The 21,382-nt window shown below is 51.5% G+C and overlaps 2 protein-coding genes across 3 annotated transcripts in view; one reads left to right on the top strand and one right to left on the bottom strand.

Moving 5' to 3' along the window:
- The window catches only part of GEMIN5 (gem nuclear organelle associated protein 5), a 108,022-nt gene that overhangs the window by 13,802 nt on the left and 72,838 nt on the right, over positions 1 to 21,382 (bottom strand). The gene's annotated exons all lie outside the window — the stretch shown is intronic.
- LARP1 (La ribonucleoprotein 1, translational regulator) overlaps positions 7,338 to 21,382 on the top strand; it is a 44,814-nt gene continuing 30,769 nt past the window's right edge. For both annotated transcript variants that reach the window (XM_061456852.1, XM_061456851.1), the window contains exon 1: positions 7,338 to 7,752. In XM_061456852.1, coding sequence (XP_061312836.1) covers positions 7,407 to 7,752 — 346 coding nt within the window. In that variant the 5' untranslated portion in view covers positions 7,338 to 7,406. The remainder of the gene's footprint in view (positions 7,753 to 21,382) is intronic.

The following is a 21,382-nucleotide window of genomic DNA, read 5'->3' as shown; positions in this document are numbered from 1 at the left end:
AGACAAGATTTGCTTAGAAGCAGCTCACAGGGGTGGAGAGGGGCACTGTGTGCATCTCCCCCTGTCTTTTCTTCCTGAGGATGGAGAGGAACTGAAAGGTATTTCTCTCTGAAGAGGGTGAACTCCTGCCTGGCTCCTGTTGTTTCCACTCTGGAGTCCTGGCCCTGCCTGCTGTTAGATGAAAATGTGTTCAAGAACAAGTGGGGCTTGCTGACAAGCATGAAAATTGAACAGACTGAAACTCAGGTGAGAAATCCTGGCTCTGGCTGCATGCAGCTTCACATCGCATTTAAGTTGGTTGTGATTGAACTTCAAAGTCTAACAGCCAGCCCGGCAGGAGGTCAGACTCCCTTTATGGGAGCACCTCTTGTATCACCATGAAATCAGGCAGCTAAAATATAACAAAACCCACTTGTAAATTCTGCATTTCTGGCCTGAGATCCCCTTCACCCAGTGTGGTTGGAGCTGGTCAGTAGTTGTCACTGTGCAACAACGATCTAGAACATCATCAGGACTTCTTTATTTGCTTGATATAATTGATATTGCTTGATATGATTGTACAAATGAACGCAGTGATGCAGAGCACAGCCCCTGTATTCCCAGGTTTGCAATTAAACTTCCCATCCCACAGTAACTTCCACTGACAGCATTGGGAGACAGAGGATGCTTTGGGTCCCTGGGCTGGGTCTCTTTTTCCCTTGTTGCTTGCTTGGTGTCAAGAACCTCGTTGGCAAGTTCAAGGGCAGGAGAGGCAAGCATGAGTATAAAGTCATAAAATACAGTATCTCACAGCCTGAAGTCCTGGTCCACTGGCTCTTCGTGGGCAATGGATTCAGGATCCTCTTGATGCTTTTTATACGAGCATCTCCATGAGCATCCTGTAGTTGTGCTTGCCCCCGGGAGCTGAAAAAGCAGGCCTGCTATATTCTGGGGTTAATTAGAGATACTTTGGTTGATGTCTTTACAGCTGCTAATCTTGATGAGCCTTTCCCACAGCAACAGCTTCAGGGTGACTTTTTAAAACCACTGATGGAGCAGTTCCTCTGTGTTCCTCCTGTCTCCAGAACCAAGTGAGATTCTCCTGAGGGCCACTACAGAGCCAGGGAGCTCCCCACAACCTTCCAGGTACTAAGCATTATCTGGCATCCCTTGTCCAGGTCTCTGCAGGGAGGGAAGCAAGGGGAAGAGGGATTTGTCCTTACCCAGGCCAATGTCTCTTTGCTGTCCCCAGTCCCATCACTGCTCAGCCAAAGGGAGGGCTGGCACAGACCTGGCATATCTGCCCCTCCACAACCCATTTCCCATCCCTGATGACCTCCGTGGGGACAAAGCATGAACATGATCCCTTTTAGCTGCCGTGTTTGTATACACAGGCCTGTTGCTGACACAGATCCTTTAATCCCCCTTGCCTGTGTCCCACGGACCGTGCTTGTACAACAGTGGCCACAGCTGGGTGCTGGCACTGCACTTTGCTGAAGCCCTTTTACCTCTGACTCGCTGATCAGCTGCTGACAGGGTGTTATCAGGAGGCTGTGGTGAGCTCAGTGGCAGTGCCAGCATTCTGGTTAAGGGGACTGTCCCCACACTGACTTGCTGTCAGGGGATGGGGAGGACCAGTGTGTGCCGCTCTATTCTTTAGCACCATCTCTATTCTTTAGCAACATCTCACCCACATCGTGGGCCTTCAGCTTGGACATGGAGGTGGCTCGGCACATGATTTAGCACGCTGATGTTTCCTTTGCACCAGCAAAATATTTGGGAAAGCAAACAAAGCTGGTGAAGCTGGGTGGGAGTTACAGCCAGAGAGCCCAGCTCACTGCAGTGCACAAGTGGAGAAGAGGGATGCTCAGAGCAGGCTGAAGCATGGTCCCCCCTGTACTCACAGACCCTCCACTGCTGGTGATGGAGACCTGGACTTCATGTGGGAGAACTGTCTCCACCATTCAGGACTGGCTTATGATGGGGGTCTTGCCTGATTCCTCCTCTTCTGGTACCACTGTGATGCCCAGGCTGCTTGTGCCTGGCATTGGAGTACATGTGGCTGCAAAAGCATCATGATAGGATGCATGGTACCCTTGGAAATCAGAGGGTAAAAGTCTGAACCCTTGCACACAAAATAACAAGCAGCTTTTAACTTTTCTTCTCACTGTTCCTCAATCCCCTAGCAATATGAGGAGGAGAACAGCACCCATCACATCCATACGTATCGGAGCCCCGCTGCTTGCCAAACACCCGGCAGCAATGTAATTGCATTGCTGGCCAGGCTAGGATTTGAATGGCAAAGCCCTGGGCTTTGCTTTGACTGCAGATGGGTAAAACAATATTTAAATAACTGCCAGGCACTGGAAGGAGCAGGAATCCCATGGGAAAGGAGAGAATTTGCAGCCGTGTGTGCCTGATGGTTTTATTGCAAATGTACAACCTGCAAAGAGAGCAAAGGACGCTGCTGAGAGCTGCCTCTGATTTAGTATTTCATAACTTTGGTGGTTGACTCCAAGCCTTTTGGCTGTTAATTATCCTTAGGTGCTTAGAGGAAAATGTCCCAGCAATTCCACCCATAAATCTTATTGATTCTCACCTTGAGGCTTTGGGAGCTTTTAGGGCACCTGCACAAGCTGCCACTGCTTGAACTGATTGAGCTCCATGGAGCAGCCACTTGTGCCTCTTGCACATTAGGCATGAGGCAGAAAGATGTATGTCCCCAGCCAGCTCTGGCACAAGGTATTGATGGCAGAGAAACACAGGCTCTTGGTACTCACAGCATATTGCCAGCATGCTTTGCTTCTCCATGGGAATGGAACATCCCTGGCTGAGCTGAGCCAGGGGCCTCCATGGTTGCTGTGGGCAGGCACCTGAAAGAGATGCAGGACATCTCATCTGAAGCACAGAATGCTTAAGGCATTTTGGAGAAGGATGCTACAGCATATATACCTCATTTCTCTTTGTAGAAGCCACTGAAAAGAGCAAGAGTATATCTGGAATATTTTTGCTGAGATTTCTGGTGGCAGAGGGGTGGCATGGAGGGAAATATTCCTCAAAGAAAGTATCAGTATCAGAGGTCAACTTGTGCCATGTTTTCACAGGCACCTGGAAACTCAAATGATTTAAGGGAGGTGTTAAGCAACCTTGGACTAATATATCTAAAGCAAAACAGACAAGGTGTGAAATTCTGGTCTAGAGGAGGTATTGCTTTCTACAGCCAATGTCATCAATAACTAGGAAATGGGGGTGGGTTTAGGATTTTTCTCGTGCAGACAAGGTTATTTACTGGCTTTGGGAGAATCCTACAAGAATGTGGCTTTTGGAGGAAAAACCTGTGACCTTTTAGAGGGATTTTTTCATAAGAGAAAGTAGTGATAGCGCAAGCTGGAATGGCTTCAAACTGAAAGAAGGTAGATTCAGATTAGACATTAGGCAGAAGTTCTTCCCTGTGAGGGTATTCAAGGCCACATTGGATGGGGTTTGAAGCAACCTGCTCTAGTGGATGGTGTCCCTGCCCATGGCAGGGGGCTGGGACTGGATGAGCTTTAAGGTCCTTTCCAACCCAAACCAGTCTGGGATTCTATGATTCTGTGATAAAAGTAGCTCTGTATCATTAAAAAACATGCAAAACCTGCATAGCAGATTTTTCTATTATGGGATATTTATTCTCATTTCAATCTTACTTCCTAATAAGTAAAAGCAGGAACAGCTTAATAATAAGCAGGAAAATCCATGGGGTGCACTCTGGACACAAACACATTTGCAGCATCACTTCCCAGTAGCAGCAGATGGGTGGAAGCAGCAAAGGGCAAGTGGCTCCATACAAAGCTGATGGGAGCTGGTTCCCACCCCACATGTGGCATGAGTGCCCTGAGCAGCACGGTGCCTTCAGCTGGCTGCAGGGTCAAACTTCGGAGCCCAAGCCCCAGGGCTGTGGAGCCCTGCTATGTGAAAGCACTTTTTAATGGGGTTATAATGGAACTCGTTAGTGTCTGCTGTTTTATTACGCAGGTTGAAAATTACCTATTAGTGTGAATGCATTCCATCTTCATGCTGATTGTTCATATGCTTCGCTAGGAGGGTCCAAACGCATTTATCTTAGAGCCACTGAGTATCTTTCATCCCTCTGGATCACAGAGCTACAGATAGAACAAGCCTATGGGACTGTCCATGAGCACTTACTGTGTTCTCATCCCCTTGCCCTCGCAGGAGAAGCAGAGAATTTGTTTCTCTGTCCGTGTGTTGTGCTTTTGTGCAGGGCCCCTTTCCCTAGAGCAGGGGTGTGAGCTTGGTGGTTAAAAACCTGGAGTAAGGAGAGGTTAAAAGCTGGATTAAAAAAGGAGAAACTGGGGATACTGAGGGCCAAGCAAGACCCAGAGATGCTCAAAGACGTTAGCAGCTGCCATCGAAGCATCTTTAGACCTCCAGGCCAGTGTCAAAGCATCCAGGCATCTGTGATAAATATGCAAGCCACGCTTCAGTCATGGAGAAATAAGCTGCTGTGCATGGAGCAAGGGAGGTGGGAGCTCCTGCCCAAATCACTGCTTGCCAGCGGAGTTTCCCTGGAGACTGCTTCCTTGGAGCCTGCGCGGCCAGCACAGGGCTGGGAGGCAGCACTCAGAGCTTGGTGTGAGCCAGGCGGGCCTGGGGACACATGTGGGACAAGGGATGCAGCGGAGAAGCAGGCTTGAGGGTGATGATTAGGTGCTTTCATTGAATTTGGGGAAGGCAAAGGTGGATTATTTACCAGTGAAACGTGCTGCGGAAAAGTGGTGACTTTTTTGCTGCTTCTCTGCAAGTTGTTGGACCTGAGGAGCAGAATATCCCAGTGCTGGAGATGTGGTCAGAGCAGGAGAAAATGAGTCCAGCAGAGGAGCACTGGGGTGTGTGGAGTTTGATAGACCCAGCTTCCCTTCAAGTGAAGGATGGGTGTTTGAGAGCTGGCCAGCCAAGGCAGTTTGATCCTGTGGCGGATCTGGAAAGCTTACACGGACATTTCCCTTTCTCCCCCTTTGCCCATGCATCTCTTTTCTATCACTGAAAGCTCTGCCAAGGTTTGGCCTGGCTGTCCACTGAGGCTCACCCACCTCCCTCCTGCCTGGCAGCTCCAGAGCCAGTTTGGCTCTCACCAGGGGCCCCATCCCACTCACATGGCAGGTGGAAGAGCATCCCAAAGGGACCAAGCAGCAGGAATGGGGAACAGGACAGGAAATCCATTGAGCTGCATGTCCCCCAGCTACAGACACCATCCTCAACCAGCAACAGGCTGTACTCCCCACTAAGGGCTCCTCAAGAGGGTGAAGGTGTGAGCATGGCTAGCAGGAAGGTGGCCCGAGCTGGTGGGAATTGTGTAGCCCCTGGGCTGTGCTTGTGAGGAGCAGATCATTGGGCTATATGCAGTACAGGATGTCGCTGGTGTTACTGTAATTCTGGTGTCAGAGCATCCTCTCTGGGTGTTCAGCCAGCCAGCCAGGACACTGGCCTGCTCTTCTGGAGTTATAAACTTCCTCTAAACTGTGACTGCAGCTCAGAAAGCCAGCTGTATCCTGGGCTGTGTCAAAAGGAACACGATCAGCAGGCTGAGGAAGGTGATTCTCCACTTCAGCTCTGCTCTCATGAGACTCCTCTGCAGTCCTGTATCCAGCTCTGTGGGCAACAACACAGGAGAGATGTGGAGCTGTTGGAGTGAGTCCAGAGGAGGGCACGGAGATGCTGAAAGGGCTGGAACAGCTCTGCTCTGGAGCCAGGCTGAGAGAGCTGGGCTGGGTCAGCCTGGAGAAGAGAAGGCTCCCGGGAGACCTAAGAGCAGCTCCAGTGCCTAAAGGGGATACAAGAAACCTGGAGAGGGGCTTTGGACAAGGGCCTGTAGGGACAGGCCAAGGGGAATGGCTTTAACCTGCCAGAGGGGAGACTGAGATGAGCTCTTAGGCAGAAGCTCTTCCCTGTGAGGGTGCTGAGGCGCTGGCACAGGGTGCTCAGAGAAGCTGTGGCTGCCCCATCCCTGGCAGTGTTCAAGGCCAGGCTGGACAGGGCTTGGAGCAAGCTGCTCTAGTGGAAGGTGTCCCTGCCCGTGGCAGGGGGTTGGAACTGGATGAGCTTTGAGGTCCTTTCCAACCCAAACCAGTCTGGGATTCTATGATTCCTTTTGTAATTTCACTGTCCAAATTCTTATATGTAATTTGGATGCAGCACACACTGGTGATCCCTGAGGTTGCAGCACTCAAGGGTTGGGTACCAAGGGACATGTGAGCAGCAATGGTCCCAGCAGAGCATCCTTGACAGCCTGAGACTCCCTCTGCAGACCTGCCAGACCCTTGACGCTGCTGCTTTTCCAAAAGGAGTGCTGAGCTTTGTCTGTCTCTCACCCTGTTCTTTCCTTCTAACAGCTCCGCTGGGAAATCAGCTTTTCATCCTTCGTGAACCAACATCTTTAGTGCCTTGTCACACTGCTGGGCTTTGGACATATGTATCCCCAGGGCTGCAGGACACACCAAGGGGCTCCCAAATAAACCTTTCTGGTAAGAAGCAGAGCGGTATGGTCACTGGTAGAGGGAAAAGGCTGGGAGAGGCTTAATCAGAACAGAAAAAGCATCAAGGGCCACTGAGAACTGGAAGGGTTGCACTAAAACTGTATCAGCAGCGGAGTCTGCGTTTGAGAAGTGTGTTATAAATACAACCAGCGGGGTTTGGGCTCTCCGTCTTGATAGCTATAAGAAATAGGGGTCAAGTACCAAAGGTGTTAGCGGCGATGACGGGTGGGTGACATCCCATTGCCCATCCCACCAGCCTCAGATTTTAACCTCCTCGGATGGCGCCCCATGTGCTTTGCCGGGCTGAGGACACCGGATGGGGTTTCCCCATGACAGAGTCATCTCCCTCGGTCACACACGGGCTCCTTTCCCGGTCCTTCCATTGGTTCGCTACCCCCGGGTGCGGGTACCCGAGGCCACTCTCATCCCTCTGCGCCGGGTTGATCCCGCAGCAACACCCCCGTTGCCCCCCCCCCCGCTCCACACCCCCCACCCCGTGTTTCTGTAGCAGCGCATCGCGGGGCTCTCCCCGACGGCAGCCCCGTGGTGAAGCCCGGCGGAGGGTGGGGGAACGGGAACGGGAAGGGGCCCGGTCCCCCCCCGCCACAAGCTCCGGCCGTGCGGCCCCTTTAAGCACCCCCCCCCCCCCCCCCCGCAGCACCCTCTCGCCCCCCTCGCGCAAACAGGCGTTGCATCAGGCACGTGCGCGCCGCCGTCGGGGCCCCGCCCCGCTCCGCCCCTCCCCTCCCGGCGGCGCGCGCGGGCGGGCGCGCCCCCGCGGCAGTCGCGTGGTCCCCGCGCGGCTCCATATTGCGGCGGCGGCGGCAGCGCGGGGGGGGTCTGGGGTGGGGGGGGGCAGCGGGGCGCGGGGAGGTCCCCGTCGGGTGCGCGCAGATGGCGACGCAGGTGGAGGCGCTGCTGCCCGGCGCCCCTCTGCTGCCCGGCGAGGAGCGCGCCCTGGTGCTGAAGCCGCCGCAGGACGGCAGCCGGGAGAAGGGCGAGCCGCCCATGGGCCCCGACGGCGGCCTCGCGGCGCCGCGGCCGCCCAGCGCTAAGCAGCAGAAAGAGGAGAGCAACAACCAGGAGAAGGAGAGCCTGCTGAGGGCCGGCGGCGAGGCGGAGGACGGCGGCGAGGCGGGCGGAGCGGGACGCAGGGAGTTCATCGAGGCCCCGCCGCCCAAGGTGAACCCCTGGACGAAGAACGCCGCCGCGCCCGCGGTCAATGGGCAGTCGCCTCCAGGTGAGTGCCGGCGGTTGGAGCCGGGGAAACGGAGGAGTGTGTGTGTGCGGGGGGGGGGGGGGGTGGTGGTTGGCTGCGCCGCCGACCGCGCCCCGGCCGGCCGCGCCATGCGGCACACGGTGTGGGGACGGCGCCTGCGGCCTGGCCGGGCAGCGGGGCCGCGGCCGGCGTGAGGGCAGCGCGGCGGGGTTCGGTTGGGGGGGGGGGGGGGGGGGTGCCGGTCGGTGGAAGTCGGAAGCGGCGGCGCCGTCCGTGGCCATGAGGCGAGGAGCGCGTGTGCGGGGGAGGGGAGCGCGGCCCGGGCAGCGGCCATGAGGCGGCGGAGGGCGGGGGGGGGACGGACCCGGGGCCTGTTGGCGGGCACGCGGTGCCCCCCCTTCCAGCTCCCAGCATTCCGCCGCAGCGCAACGTGGTCTCTTCTCTGGGCACGGCCAGCGAGCGGCTTCCCCCGGGAGCGGGGCCCGGCCCCGGTGGTGCCGCTGCTTCCCTTCACCGCGGCCTGGCGCTGCCCACGTGTGCGGCGGCTCGCCCCCGGCGCGCAGGCCTCGCCGCCTTTCTCTGCCGACTCATGGCGGCGGGGCCGGGGGCTGCGGCCGAGCACGGCTCTGCTCCGGCGCGCCCGTGCATTGGGTGTTGATGGTGGGGTCGGCAATGGAAACTGCATGGCTTGGGGAAGAGGGGGGGTACCCCTAAGTGGACGTTGGTCCTTTGCTTCCCTACGCGGCTCCAACGGTAGCGACGGGGCGACGCTGTCCAAATCGCGTTTGCAACCCTCTGCTGTCGTCAGCAGAGGCTGGAATTGCTGAGCACCATTTGCTGGGAAGTTGGGGTAGGTGCTGGAGGGCATCGCTCCTACCTGGCTCGAGTGAATCGGTGCAAAGAGGGGAAAACAGAAGTTTTCACTGAGGGGCTTGTTTGGGAAGGAATCGGCGTTTTTCCTTCCTTCTTCTGTTAACTGTAAAATCGCGCTGCCAGATATGACATCAGATTCCCAGTTACTGTATGTGCTGGTGTTTTGCAAGAACTCTTACTGCCTAGCGTGATGATTCGTCAGAGGTGTCGATCTTTGGAAGAAGGACAGCTTGGCAGTTTCCACCTGGAAAGCTGTCACCTCAATAGGGAGTATAGAGGAGAAGTTAATTGTGTCAGTTAGAAGTCTGTGTTCAGATTGTTTTGGTTTGTCATTGTACGCACCACCATAAGCAAAGCCTAAGGAAATCCAGGGCAGCATTGCTGTCCACATCTGCTGTATGACACAAAACTGATCAAATCACTTCTTTGTGTGGAAGCTGCCCTCCATTGTGCTGCCTTTTTGAGTAAAAATCCTTAGAAATAAATGAAAACATGCAAAAACACGTAGTTAAATGTGCCTGTTTAAGGCTCATATCTAAGATGCTTCCAGATTCGTTCCAGTGCTCATCGCAGAAGTGGGTGACTCTTCAAAGCAAGCAGAACAGTCTGCCCAGCATGAGGAAGGGGCCCTGCCAACTCTTGAGATGACTTTATGAGGGAGGGAGTGTGTCAGTAGCATGTCCACCCTGTGGTAGGGCAATGGCGTAATGCTGCAACACTCAGGAGTTTTCTTGGGTCCATCTCGATGTTCCTGAAGGTGTTTAAATAATGGAGTTGGTTAGTAGTATGTTTTGGGACGCTTGGAAGCTGTGACTGGATCCTGCCATGCCCCAGACGCTGCTACTTGGCTCTCTTCTCTTGGGGCATTGTTTCTTTTGCTACCTGTTGGTTAGCAAAAGGGAGAATGCATAAAACAAACACGGCTGGTGATCTCCCATGAGAGGCAGGTTGGCAGCTGACCTTGCCTGGTGGCCCTTCGCCCAAGAACCTTCTTGTACAGTTCACAGGCTCCCATTGGGTGTTCACTGCTTCAGGTAGAGGATTTGTTTTGGCAGATGCTTACAGAAACCAAGATCTGGAACTTGAGTTAGTGCGAAAGATGGTGCTGGTGAGGTGAGTTGTTGTGTTGCAGTGACCTCTGGGAGGATGGCCTAAGAAAAGTGAGTCCTTTGTACACTTGAAGTAAACTGAGAGCTTTTAAACTCCAGGAAGTCACTGCTGGATGCTTTTGGTTTTTCAGCAGAGCTTAGTAAACCATCCTCATGATCCAGCAGTGCTTGTGTGCTGGAGATACTAAATGTTTCCAGCCCTCAGTGAGTGAGAAGACCAAGGAGCTTAGTATCTGTAAAGATAAAGGCTTGTTTTACAGGCTTTGAAAACCCTCTTTTTTTTAATAATGATTATTTAATTATAGACCCATAGAGCAGATTTTATGGACGAGACCTATTCCTTAGGTGTTCATCCTTTCTCTAATGGTCTGTGTTGGAACTGGTGCTTGAGCATTGAGCTCTGGCCCACAGAAAACACAGGCACCTTCAGGATCTTTATGAGTTTCTGCTGTGTCAGAATATGGATGGGGAAGAGCTTAACAAATCTACCTCTGGCTGTTCTGAGCTGTTTGAGTCTGCAGCTGGGGAAGTTGAATGCATTGGGGGCTGATGCAGGGACTGGGGAATTTGATGAGTTAGGGTTTATCTTCAGAAGCTGGTGTCTTGCCTACTTGCTGTGGCGTTTACGCTCAAGGTTGTCAGTGAGGTCTGTAATTGGGTGTTTGAGTCAATGCTTCTGCTTTTTCAGGAAGGACTGTTGAAGCGAAGCCTCTCCTTGCTGCTTAACCCCTCCTTCCAAAAGCACAGCGGCGTGGCAGTTAAGTGGAGCAACTATTAGATCGAGTTAGACAACTGGTGCTGTTCAGCTGAGGCTCAGCTGGAGTGGCACAGCAGAAGATTTTCGTGCTGTCTTGACAAGATGTGTGTTACGTTTCTGTTCGTGTGTGTTTCAGAGTTGGGGTCCTTTGAGTCCTGAGAAAACTCGTGGTCCTGTCCTATATGGCAAGGTTTGCACTGGACACTGCTTAGTGCTTGTGAGGGACGTTGGCAGAGCTGGTGATGATGCCTTGTGTTTACTCTCTAATGATCTAGGAATGAGGTCTGTCCTCTGTCCCTTGGTTGTTGCATGCTCTCTTCTTATCATGTAAATAAATGCAGCCAGCAGCCTGACTGGCGAAGGCATGATGGCAGCGTGTGTGTCTGCAGCAGCAGAGGAAACATCTTCTGGCAAAAACAGCTTTGCACTTTTTGGCTATAAACCAAATTCAAAGTATTTTCTCAGTTTTTTCTCTAGAGCAGAGTGGCTTGCAGTTAAGACAGCTCAACCTTCTGGAACATGTTGGACTGCTCCACTGTGCCCTGCACCAGGGCTGGTGCTGATGCAAGCGTTGGTGCAGGCAGGTGTTAACAGCACCCCGTTTTGAAAACCTGCTGGATTTAGTTCAAGAAACGTTGCATCAAGGCACTTGGCACTTCTTAATTTTTAAAGCCATTTATATCTTGGAAATAAGAACACTCCGTTTTAATGCCTAGCACTGTGATTGCTGAGCTTTGCCTGCGCTAACTTTTGTGTTCTCATTGCAAAGACTCAGCCAGGAGAAAATGGCATATTTCCTAGTGGAGATGCAGGAGGTGTTTTCATTTCTTGAGTAGAGTTTCTTGCTTGTCGTTTGGCAAATGCACTGGGTGGATAAGCAGTACTTTCCAGAAGGCACACCTTAGTTCCTAGCAGCAAGCACCAGAGGCTCGCTGACTATTGTTCAGTGAGAGCATGTGTTGCTTTATGGCAGAGCAGAGGCTGGGTTGGCTACCAGAACTGAGGAGAAAGCAGGGAAAGATGTGTTGTTGGCTCCTCACCCTTCACTGACTTAACTGCCCATAGGGCTTTCCTTGAAACCAGCCTTCAGTACAGGAGATAAGATGTATGGGAAGCTTATTTTACTTTTGGCATTTCTTTTCCTTCAGAATAGATGCGTGCATCTGCCTGCTTTGGGTATCCAGCTCGGTAGTGCTGCACACACCTATTTCCAAAGTGTTGGGCAATTCTAGCTCTGTCGTGGCATGTAATTGTGGAGCTCTCCTGGCTATTGCAACAGAGCTTCTATCGCAGCAGGAGTCCTTCCCCACACCCCTACTGCCCCAGGTTTCCTCTCTGAAATACTCTTTGGATCCCATACCTTGGGTTTGAGTAACTTCCCATCTTGTTGGGGAGGATGAGGGTAACTGGAACTCACTGCTCCAAAAAACTGTGAAGCTTAGTATTTTCCCTCCCCCACATACCTTTGCCCTTCAGTTTTGTGCTGGACCTTTGCCCTGTTCTGCACTGTTTGTTTCGGGAAGGCTGGGGAATGCAGTGCAGCTCCTGAGAGCTGACTCACTGGCCCTGGTTGCTTGGCTTCAACACTCGCTTCTGCTGTGACCTCCTGTTCCAGATTGCCAGGTCCAAGGCATCGCTGGAGGATTGTCACCAATCACCTCCTTACCCTCACACCTCTTCTTTTAAGCTGCTTATTACCTGTGATGCCATGGGGGTTTTCACCAGGGCTGCATCTGGGATCGCTGGCCTGAGCAGCAGAAGAACTTGGGTTATACATGAAGACAAATCAAGTGCAAAAAGCAGGGCTGGGAATGGGGGCACTGGGACTGCAGTGCTCTGGTCTCCCTCCCTAATTATGACACCTGATCTTTTTGCTGCATTCAAATAGTGTGAAATTATCCTGAGGGGAATGCCAAATGCCAGCTTGGATAGAGTTAGGTTACTCTTTGCATGCTTGACACTACTTTGGAACGAATCTTGAACACCACCTCAGTGGTAGTGCTTGTTTGGCTAAACAAGGACTATTTTGGTACAAAGCCGTGCTGTGCAGAGCAGGTTGAATGTTTTAATCCTTCAGTTACTACATCTGCAAATAGCAAGGGTTTAAAAAACCAAAGGATCTCAATGAAAACTGAAACATACTTGAATAGTGCCAGGGGATTGTGGTGGCCTTTATGGTGGTGCACCTCTTGGAGGAGCTCTGCTTTCACCTCAGTAACCAGGTGAATGGAGGTACATGGCCTTGCTGTAGATCCGGCAGATAACCGATAGAAGGCTTTTTGCTCTGCTCTTACTGTAAGTCCAGTTGGGGGTGGTGAGCTTTGTTCATTCCCAACCACAATATGCATTTACATTCTGGTCTTTAAAATGTTATTTATCCTCTGGTCATCTTGGCCCCCGAACCAATGCTGACTTCCTGCCAAGGTCTTAAGTCTCCATGCTGCTGGCTTTGTCAATCCCTGGCTTGCTGTGTGCGCAAGAGCTCAGGGAAAGAAGTGGTGCTGCCATGGTCATACCCGCTGGGCTCTTTCACGGTGATAATGCTGTCTAGGTAGAGCTTTGCATGGGCAAGAAGTCATGTCCTGGGCTTGGGTAAAGCTCTGGGTACTCTATGGATGTGGTCTCCGACATGGCCAGCTCTGCATGTCCTTTTCTTTACTTGAGACCATGCTTCAGTTCCAAACTCACTCTGCCAGGTCCAGGTCCTTGTTAGTGATCTCTGAGTGGAGTTGGGAGACTTACCCCTTTGCATTGAAACAACTGGCTAATCTGAATATCTAGTAGCAAATGATACAGCTACATGACTTGAGCGGGTCAGAGGAGAGGTAAAAGAAGGGCTTTGAAGAAGTTAATGCAGTGCTGTGAGAACTCAAAGCAGCTACTTGTGTATTTAGGCAACAGTAATTGGTGACCAGAACAAATGGGAACTGAATTTGGCCTTGAATAAATCAGTTACCAGACTCTGGGGAGAGTCCTGGGTCAGGGTTGGTCTGGGTTGCTTGGCTGGAAGGGGAAGTGGGTGTGCACATGGGGTAAAAACTGGCACAAAGCATTTGGTGAAAATAGGTTTGTTGATGGTAATCCTTATACTGCACACGGTACACCTCTCTTTTTCAGGAAGGGTTGTGGAAAGGGTGGTCAAGTCAAGTGGCAACATGTTTCTAAGCACAGGTTCATCCTGTAATTGCAGGTTCCCAGAAGATCCTCCTCACTGAACTTTTCTCTATCACAGTATGCATTGTGCTGTGGTTTAGGGGGCTTCTGTGGACTGATTGTGTGTGGATTGCTTTTTCTGAGTAAATTAGCGTGTGATGTGTTGGTTTCAGCTCTTCTGGTTTCAGTATTGCACTGGGTTGATGGTGCTGGTTAAGCTGCTGGAGCCATCCTTAGCAAGTCATCCAGCCCAGCGTTGGTGTGACACTCGATCCAGAGCTTTTCCTGCAGCATTAGAGCTACGTGTGCTGGGGATATTCTGCTGTGACAAGCAAGGAGCAGGAGGAAGGGCTGTGAACTGGCTGATCTAATGCCTGCATTATCAGTGGTTTACCTTCAGTGTCCTTCTGGAGCAAAGCTGACTTAGGAGCAGCAGCTTGCCTCGACGCTTCTATGTGCTGCAGCACTGTACAGGCTTCAGCACTCTGTGTGGTTGTGATTTTATTTCTGTTCTTTTGGGTTTGAGTCATCCTGTTCCTTTATAGGTCAGAAGGGCTGGTAGACATCTCTGTTGTGGATAGCTTGGGGCTGACCATCTGTGGGAGATGACCGTGGTGGATGCTCTGGCACAGCAGGTCAGGTGGAAGCCTCCATTTGCTTTAGGAATGGCCAACAGAGGTGGTTGTTGGTGTGACTGAGGTGTCAGTGCTTCTCAGTGTGGCTCTGGTGGCACTTAGAGGTGACACAGGAGCCCTTGATGTAGGAAATGGCACTCTGGTTCTCTCCAGAGCACATGTGGCACAATGTGCTGGCGGGTGCAGCTTGCCTCAACCTGTGCTCCCGGGAAGTGCGTTCACTTCCTGCCGGGCACCACTTGAAGTGGCTGGGAGCAGGTCTGCAGTTTGCTGCTTTAGCAGGCAGAGCTGGCCCATGACCTGGCCACATGCCTGCAGGTGCTTCTCTCCATTTTTTACTCCCCAGAGTGGCCCAGGAAAAGCATCCCAGCTCCAGAAGGAAAGTCCTGGAGGAAAAGCATCTCTGGTGCCCTATGGCGTTACTTGTTTGGTCTCCATCAGGCTGTGCAGAGATCCCTTGGTGACGATGAGCACAATAGCCAGAGGGGGCAATGGGGAGAAACAGGGGCTCGCATGGGGCTTGTGAACCTCACGTGTCCTTGATACACATGCCAGAGTTGAACCGTGATTGGGAAGGTGGACGGAGGGACAGAAGTGTGCTGCGTGTCCTTCCCACTGCATGCCCCGGAGGGGCTGTGTAATCCCATGGGGGGCTGCACACATGTGGGAGCCCGGTGCTGCTCCACTCTTCCCTTCCCAGGTATGGGGGTACAGCCTTGGGGGGGCGGAGGGAGGGAGCAGAGTCCATCCCCTGCACACTGCTGAGCACGTTTTTCCAGCTGAGCGGCAGCGTGTGCCGAGCTCCTGCAGAGTGACTCTGCAGTCTGCAGGGCATGGCTGCGTGCTGGAAGGGATCCGCCAGCAGGAGGGAGGGCGCAGGGGGGCTGCTTATCTCTTCTGCTTTCCTGGCAGTCACTTGAGTTTCTTGACTTGCCTGCTGGATGCACATGTGGAGGGAACAGAGGGGTTTCAGGGTGGGTAAGTTAGGTTGTAAGTAAGTCTGAAACAGAGAAAGAGGTGAGGTTTTTTCCTGACTAAATATGTGGGAAAACAAGTATGAAATTGGAAAAGCCACAAAAATGAAGAAAGGGTAGAGTTTTCCTGATGGGAAAGTAAGACAAAAGGTGTGTGGGGAGATTGATGTTTTACCTGCCTGGTAACTCGGAGGTGCTGCCAGAAAGTGGGTACATCACTAAATACTTAGTCTCTAAGCAGATTATTTGTAGTGTATTTTCAGCTTTCACACTAAATCATTCTGCTATTATTATTCTTCCTTGTTTTATAACTCTGCTTTTGAAAGCTTCTGGTCAGTGATGTAGATGAGTGATTCTCAATTTACCAAATGTTAGTTACCAGTGTATTTGCTTTGTGCACTTACAGATGATGAAGCTAGTGATGGAATGAAATAGCGAGAATAAGCAACACTCAGAGTGTGATAAGCCAACATTCATTTCACTTCATACAGGAAATTAATTTCTTCAGATTCTCCAAGGTCAGAGCTTCCATTTTTTGTATTAAATGTTGGAAGAGAAGCAGAGTTTATTCCTGCAGGGCACTTAGGATTCTCATGACAGTAATTTTATATCTTTACTGTAGCCCTTCCAAATCATCACAAAGTCCACATAGCTCAGGAGCAATGTCTCTGTCAGCTATCCCAGCCTCACAAAACAAGCCTGCTGAAAATAGTATGCTTGACTGTAATAAATAGCAATGCTCTTGGCTTCATGTAGCACACAAAGAGAAGTGTAAAGGAGTGACTGAAGCACTTTACTACCTGTACCTCCAGACGGGCTCATGTTGACAAGTCAGATACAAGGCTCTGCAAGGAGGCAAGTAAAAGCGGAGTGAATAGTTAAGAGTGACACCAGTATGTGTGACGCTGACTGTAGCAGCAGATGCTGAAATGTGGAGTAACACATCCCCAAATTGTTCTTGAAAGTGAGCTGAGTGAAACAGAACTGGCAGGGTGTTTGTGCACAAGATCCCACCCAGCAAGACAGAAAAGCGAATCATGGAGGTGACTCCACCGTGTGCTCAGATGACAAAGCATGAGGCTTTGCTGGCTGTAATCGCATTAAGTTTCACTTCCCATCTTCCAGCTAAACCTTGAGAGCTGGGGGGAATACCTAATATAATCTAACACATCTTCCGAGTGCGCAGAAATCCTCTGCCATTGCAGAGGGTCTTGCACTGAGCTTAGCAAAAGGGGGACTGATTTGTTTTGGCTTCTCCATCCCAGGAACTCTTGTAGTGCCCCTGTTTTTCATTGGAGAACGACAGATAGGACACTTGCACGCTGTGCAGGGAATTTGCAGTAGGTGACCCATGTTTTTAAAATGAAAAATTAGTAAGTACAGCTGAGGATGATTTGGAAAAGAGGTGGCAGATGACAGACAGACAGCCCTCCTAACTTGAGCTGGAGCTGAAATCTGAGTTGGTGTAGTTATCAGCAGAGAAGTGGAACCAAGCGAAGATGGAGTTTGGAGAATGACTGGAAAAGCTGAGTGTTTGAAACCAACCAGATAACCTGGACCAGAGCAGAGGAACATCTCAGACTGTGAGTCTGATGATTTCTAATTCAGTTAAGGGATTTAATTATGTTGTCTTCACTGTGCTGCTTTGTGCATCCTACAGATCCCCTGCTTGGCCTGCTGCCTGCAGCCCTAAGGTGAAGAACACTTTGCAGTTTTTAGTTCCTGGGGTTTCTCACAGGGGTTTATGGCATCCCTGCCTGACATTACAGGGCAAGCCCTTGATACTGCTGCTTTTGAGGAGGTGGGGGAGATCCTCTTTCATGGAGAGGCTGGATTTCTGGCTACAGCAATGGAGAAGGATGTATCCTGCCTATTGCTTATTGAGCTGTCCTCAAGCATTGCATTGCTGTGGTGTCTGGGCCTGCCTGCCCTTGATGTGCATGTGTTGCAGCACGGGGTGTGATAGCCCTGTCAGAAGGAAATGCCATCTTGTATTGGTTTCCATAGCGTGGGATCTAGTTGGCTTCTGGGCCACACCAAAGTGGTTCCTGGATTTCAACAAGAGTCTCCAAAACACCTTAATTTTGCTGGATCATTCCTGAAATTTTCTTGCTCATTCAATATCCAGTAGCTTAAAGGAAGGTGAATGTGATCATTGGGCCCAGACTCATGTAAGGATTGGCCTTCTGGAAGACTGGAGACTTCCAGCAGTGTCACTTCAGAGTTACTGCTGATTAAAGGATGTGAGAGGCAGAGAGGCTTCATGGGAACAGCAGTCAAGCTCTTTTAAGGTGCTTGTACTTTCTCTGCAGCTTTTTGTTGGGTGTGTGAATAGGAGTGTCAGGACTCATGCTTGGAGCGGCAGCTCTTTGCTGCTTCTCTGTTTCGGAGATGTGGAGAGAAGGGGTTAACAGGAGGGAACAACCAGTGTTTGTTCTCTCCAGTGCAAGCACTGATAAGTGGATGGGAGAAAAAACAGCAGTGACCTTACAGCTATTCCTTGTGTGCCTGCGCATACACGAGTGTTGGATTCACAGGACTGTCTGTTTGGAGAGCACTCGTGTTTTCTGGTCAGGCTGACCAGATGCATTCCCCAGAACCCTATCAGCACCTCTGGTGCTTGGACAAGAGACCTGAGCCCTCTTGCAAGTGGATCTCAGAAAGGTGTTTTTGCTGGGTGCAGGGCTGGTCCCGCTGGTGAGTGCGTATTCAAGCCTGAGTCACAGCCCCGTTTGGTCAGCTATGCTCCCCTTCTGTCTGGAGAGCGAACATCAGCATTAAGGTACGGCAGTAGTTCAGTGTGTGGTGTGAAGTTAAACCTATCTCGCACAGATAATGCTTTGATTTTGGAGTAGGTGACTTGTTTTGTAGGGGTGTTCCTTTTGCAACTTGGTGATGCTGGAAGTCTTCATCCATTTTCTAGTACATGAAGTTAGCAGGGTCACCCCAGCTGAACTTCACCAAAACCACAGTTGTTCATACACTGAAAACCTATTTCAGGCATTTGTTTCCATGTGGTTTGTGGGAAATTGATGTTGGAGCTTACGCTGGCTGCAGCTCTTCAGGCAGTGTACACGATGAGGGTGTCTGAGGAGGAGCCAAGCCTCTCCTCTAGGTGGAGAGCAGAAAATCACTTACCCCGGGGTCCAGTGGTCTGGATACCCTTGCAGAGAAACTGATTTGGGAGCTGATAATGCTACTGTGGCTTTTTATCTTTTTCTTGCCCTGACCTTATTGGTGTCTTAGCACCTGACCATACCAGGTTAGGGTTGATATGTTAGTTTCAAGCTTCAGCTTCTCTTTGAGGAGGTAAAAATACTTCTTATTACAGTAGCTGTTAAGAGACATGAGAGGTTTTTGCTGGGACCTGGCAGCTTAGGGGGAGTTGGGGAAGATATGGGTGGCTCAGAGCTGGACCCTCCCTGAGCCTGCTCTACAGGTAACGAAGGAGGGGAGCAGGAAGCAAGCAAGATCTCATGAGGTATTTAATTGTCCATGCTAATCCTTGGGGTTTGGGGTTTCTTGCTTTGCTGCTTTTTCCTAGCAGACCTTGCCCCCTTCTCTGTTGAGCATTGCTTTGAAGAGGCTTGTCAAAGAGAGGTAAAGAGACCGAGAGACAAAGGTAACTGTCTCAGGAACCTGTGTGGGCACTGCCTTGGCCTCAGAGAGGGAGCCAGGGTATGGGTATTTGAGCTGAAACATTGCCCTGGGGCAGAGAAGAGATTCAAGCAGCACTGGTATCTTTGCAGCAGACGCTGGACTCTGTAATTTGGACCTTTTCCCCACCTGTGCTGTTTGCACTGGGAGGATTGCCATCATAGCCAGAGGAGGAGAACTGAATCGTCCCCGCTGGGCAGCAGGTTGGGTTAGAGGAGAGATCCCCATCAATACTGCATCCACCAGCGCTTCCCTTCCCTGTCCCTCTCCTGGGCAGCCAGCACAGCCTTTGAGCCACTGCAACCAGGCTCTGGTCGCATCTCTGCCACTGAGTCCCCGCGTGACCTTGGAGAGGTCATTTTTGTGCTGACGTCCGAGTCTTTTGTCTGCAGAATGTGAAGGCTGATTCAGTTACAACTTCAGGACGAATCAGCTGGTGTCCTCCCCCAGCAGCCGAGGAGCCTGCTGTCATGTGTGCCAGTGCATGCAGAGGGGCAGCCCTTGCTCAGCACACCGGTGCAGTGGTACCAGTCAGTGTGCTTTGGTGACTGGTAGGTGACATAAAGCACACTGAGATTGTCCCCGTCCCCCCCCCAGTTTGGAGAGCAGAAGGGTAATTGCAGCTAGGGGGGAGCAGTGGGGCTCAGGGAGCCGGTTCCTCTGGCCCGGCCATGCTCGGCAGTTATGCCTGCGGGTTGCTGTAATAACGAGTCAGCACTTCTCTTGCGTCAGGGCTGATGAGCTGCTCTTCAGCCGCTGCCTCTCGGGTCCAAAGAGGAAGAAGCAGTGGTGGAGAAGGAGTGCTGCTGGCAGGGGAGCTGGTGATGGAGGTCCCTTCTCAGGAGGGAGAAGGCAGGCTTTCTGTGAGGATGTTGGGGTTTGGCACTGAAGCATGGCTGGTGGAGGAGCTGGGCTGGCAGTGTGCTTCTGCAGTGGAAGGGAGGTGTAGGCTCATAAATGGGGTGGCCTTTCTGGACCTGTCCCAGATACCTGAATAGCAGTGGTGGCCGGATAGCCCCTGGGGAAGGGGGTATGTGTGTGGATGCATCAGCTTTTCTCTTTAAATGCCCCATTTTAGCATATGGCTCCTCCTGTGTATAAAAATACCATCAGGCAAAAATTGGGATTCTGTATCCATCACCTACAAAAAGGACAAGTGCCCTCAATTTAGTTATGTCTCCTGGGCTTTTTGTGCAGCAAATCTGGGTATTGCTGTGCCACATCTACACCCTCATGTGACTGTCCTGAAGGGAATGCTCTGCACCCATCCCAACATCCTGCCAGCTGCAGCACACAGCCTTGACCTCCTCCTGCTCATTCCTTCCTCCACCCCCATTTGCTGATAACAGGGAGATTTGTGAGACGTGTTTTCCGCTGGGATGTTGTAGGCTGTATGGATAATGCACAGAGCTGAGGAGGGTGGTAAAGGGCTTGGGAAATACTTGGCTTGGCAGAGACTGGTGTTAAAATGAAGAGCTCACTGTTTCCTGTGACGATTCTAATACCTCTGTTCAGACACCATCTTTTTGGGGTTTGAGCCTATACTGAGAAGCAAAGTGTGTGCATGGAAGAAGAGGAAGGAAATATTAGACTATAGGGTCCAAGTTTTATGGGTCTTCCTTGTCTACATCACCATATTGTTACTCCTTGCTCTTTCCCATTTGGCTCTCTGGGGCTAGCTTGTATTGGCCCAGTGGGACAGGCTGGATTCAGCTGTATCGTCATCATCCTCAGCAGCATCTGGCCTGTATCAGGATACCTGACATCTGGGTGCCCTGGGGGGGAAGAGCAGTGTGTGTGGTGGGAGGAATCTGTGGGACTGCTGAGGCTTCTGCTTTCCACATTGGGACTTTACTTGAGCAAACCCCAGCCTGGTCTGTGTGCCTGGGTCCTTCATGTTTGATTTTTAACCTCAGTCCTGCAGTGTGCTAGACAGCCTCCTTGGAGAGCAGCCCTTTGCCCTGTGAGCCACATGCGTTTCTGCCTCATTCCTTACCAAGGTTTTCTTGGGAAAGGAAAGCTCTGCCTGATTTAGGCTCCTCTTGGGCACCTCAGGTGCTGCTCTCAATCGGCAGGCTAATTTCTAGTCTGTTGTGCTTGCAGGGGAAGGAGGTGTCCCAGAGGGTTGTTGTGCCTGGCAGTCCCTAACCAGCCCTACCTCATATGTGTCCTCTCAGCAGCCCTGTTTTTGAGAAGAGTAAGTCCTGCAGACATTGCTTTGTGCTTGTTGTCAGCAGTGGGGAAAGCTGCCTGCAAGCCCAGTACTCTGGTTCTCTGTTCTGGAGAGCTTGGAGTCAAAGCTGCATTAATCATAGGTGTGATGAGTTGGACAAACTCAATATCTTCCAAACAAGAGGGCTGAGGACTGGAGTCAAGCATCCTTCCTTGACAAGAGCTGCACTGGCAAAACCTGGAGGTGAATGTGAGCAGTATTTGCCCCTGGCATGGTCCTTGCATTCTACTGGTCTAAGCCACTGAGAAGTTTCCACTGCT

This window comes from Pezoporus flaviventris, unplaced genomic scaffold (genome assembly GCF_033815535.1).
Source record: "Pezoporus flaviventris isolate CSIRO_AGI_PZ_B2104156 unplaced genomic scaffold, CSIRO_AGI_Pfla_v1 ptg000023l, whole genome shotgun sequence".
Classification (NCBI taxonomy): domain Eukaryota; kingdom Metazoa; phylum Chordata; class Aves; order Psittaciformes; family Psittacidae; genus Pezoporus; species Pezoporus flaviventris.
The sequence above is the reverse complement of the archived record's forward strand: the minus strand, read 5'-3'. Positions and strand labels throughout refer to the sequence as shown.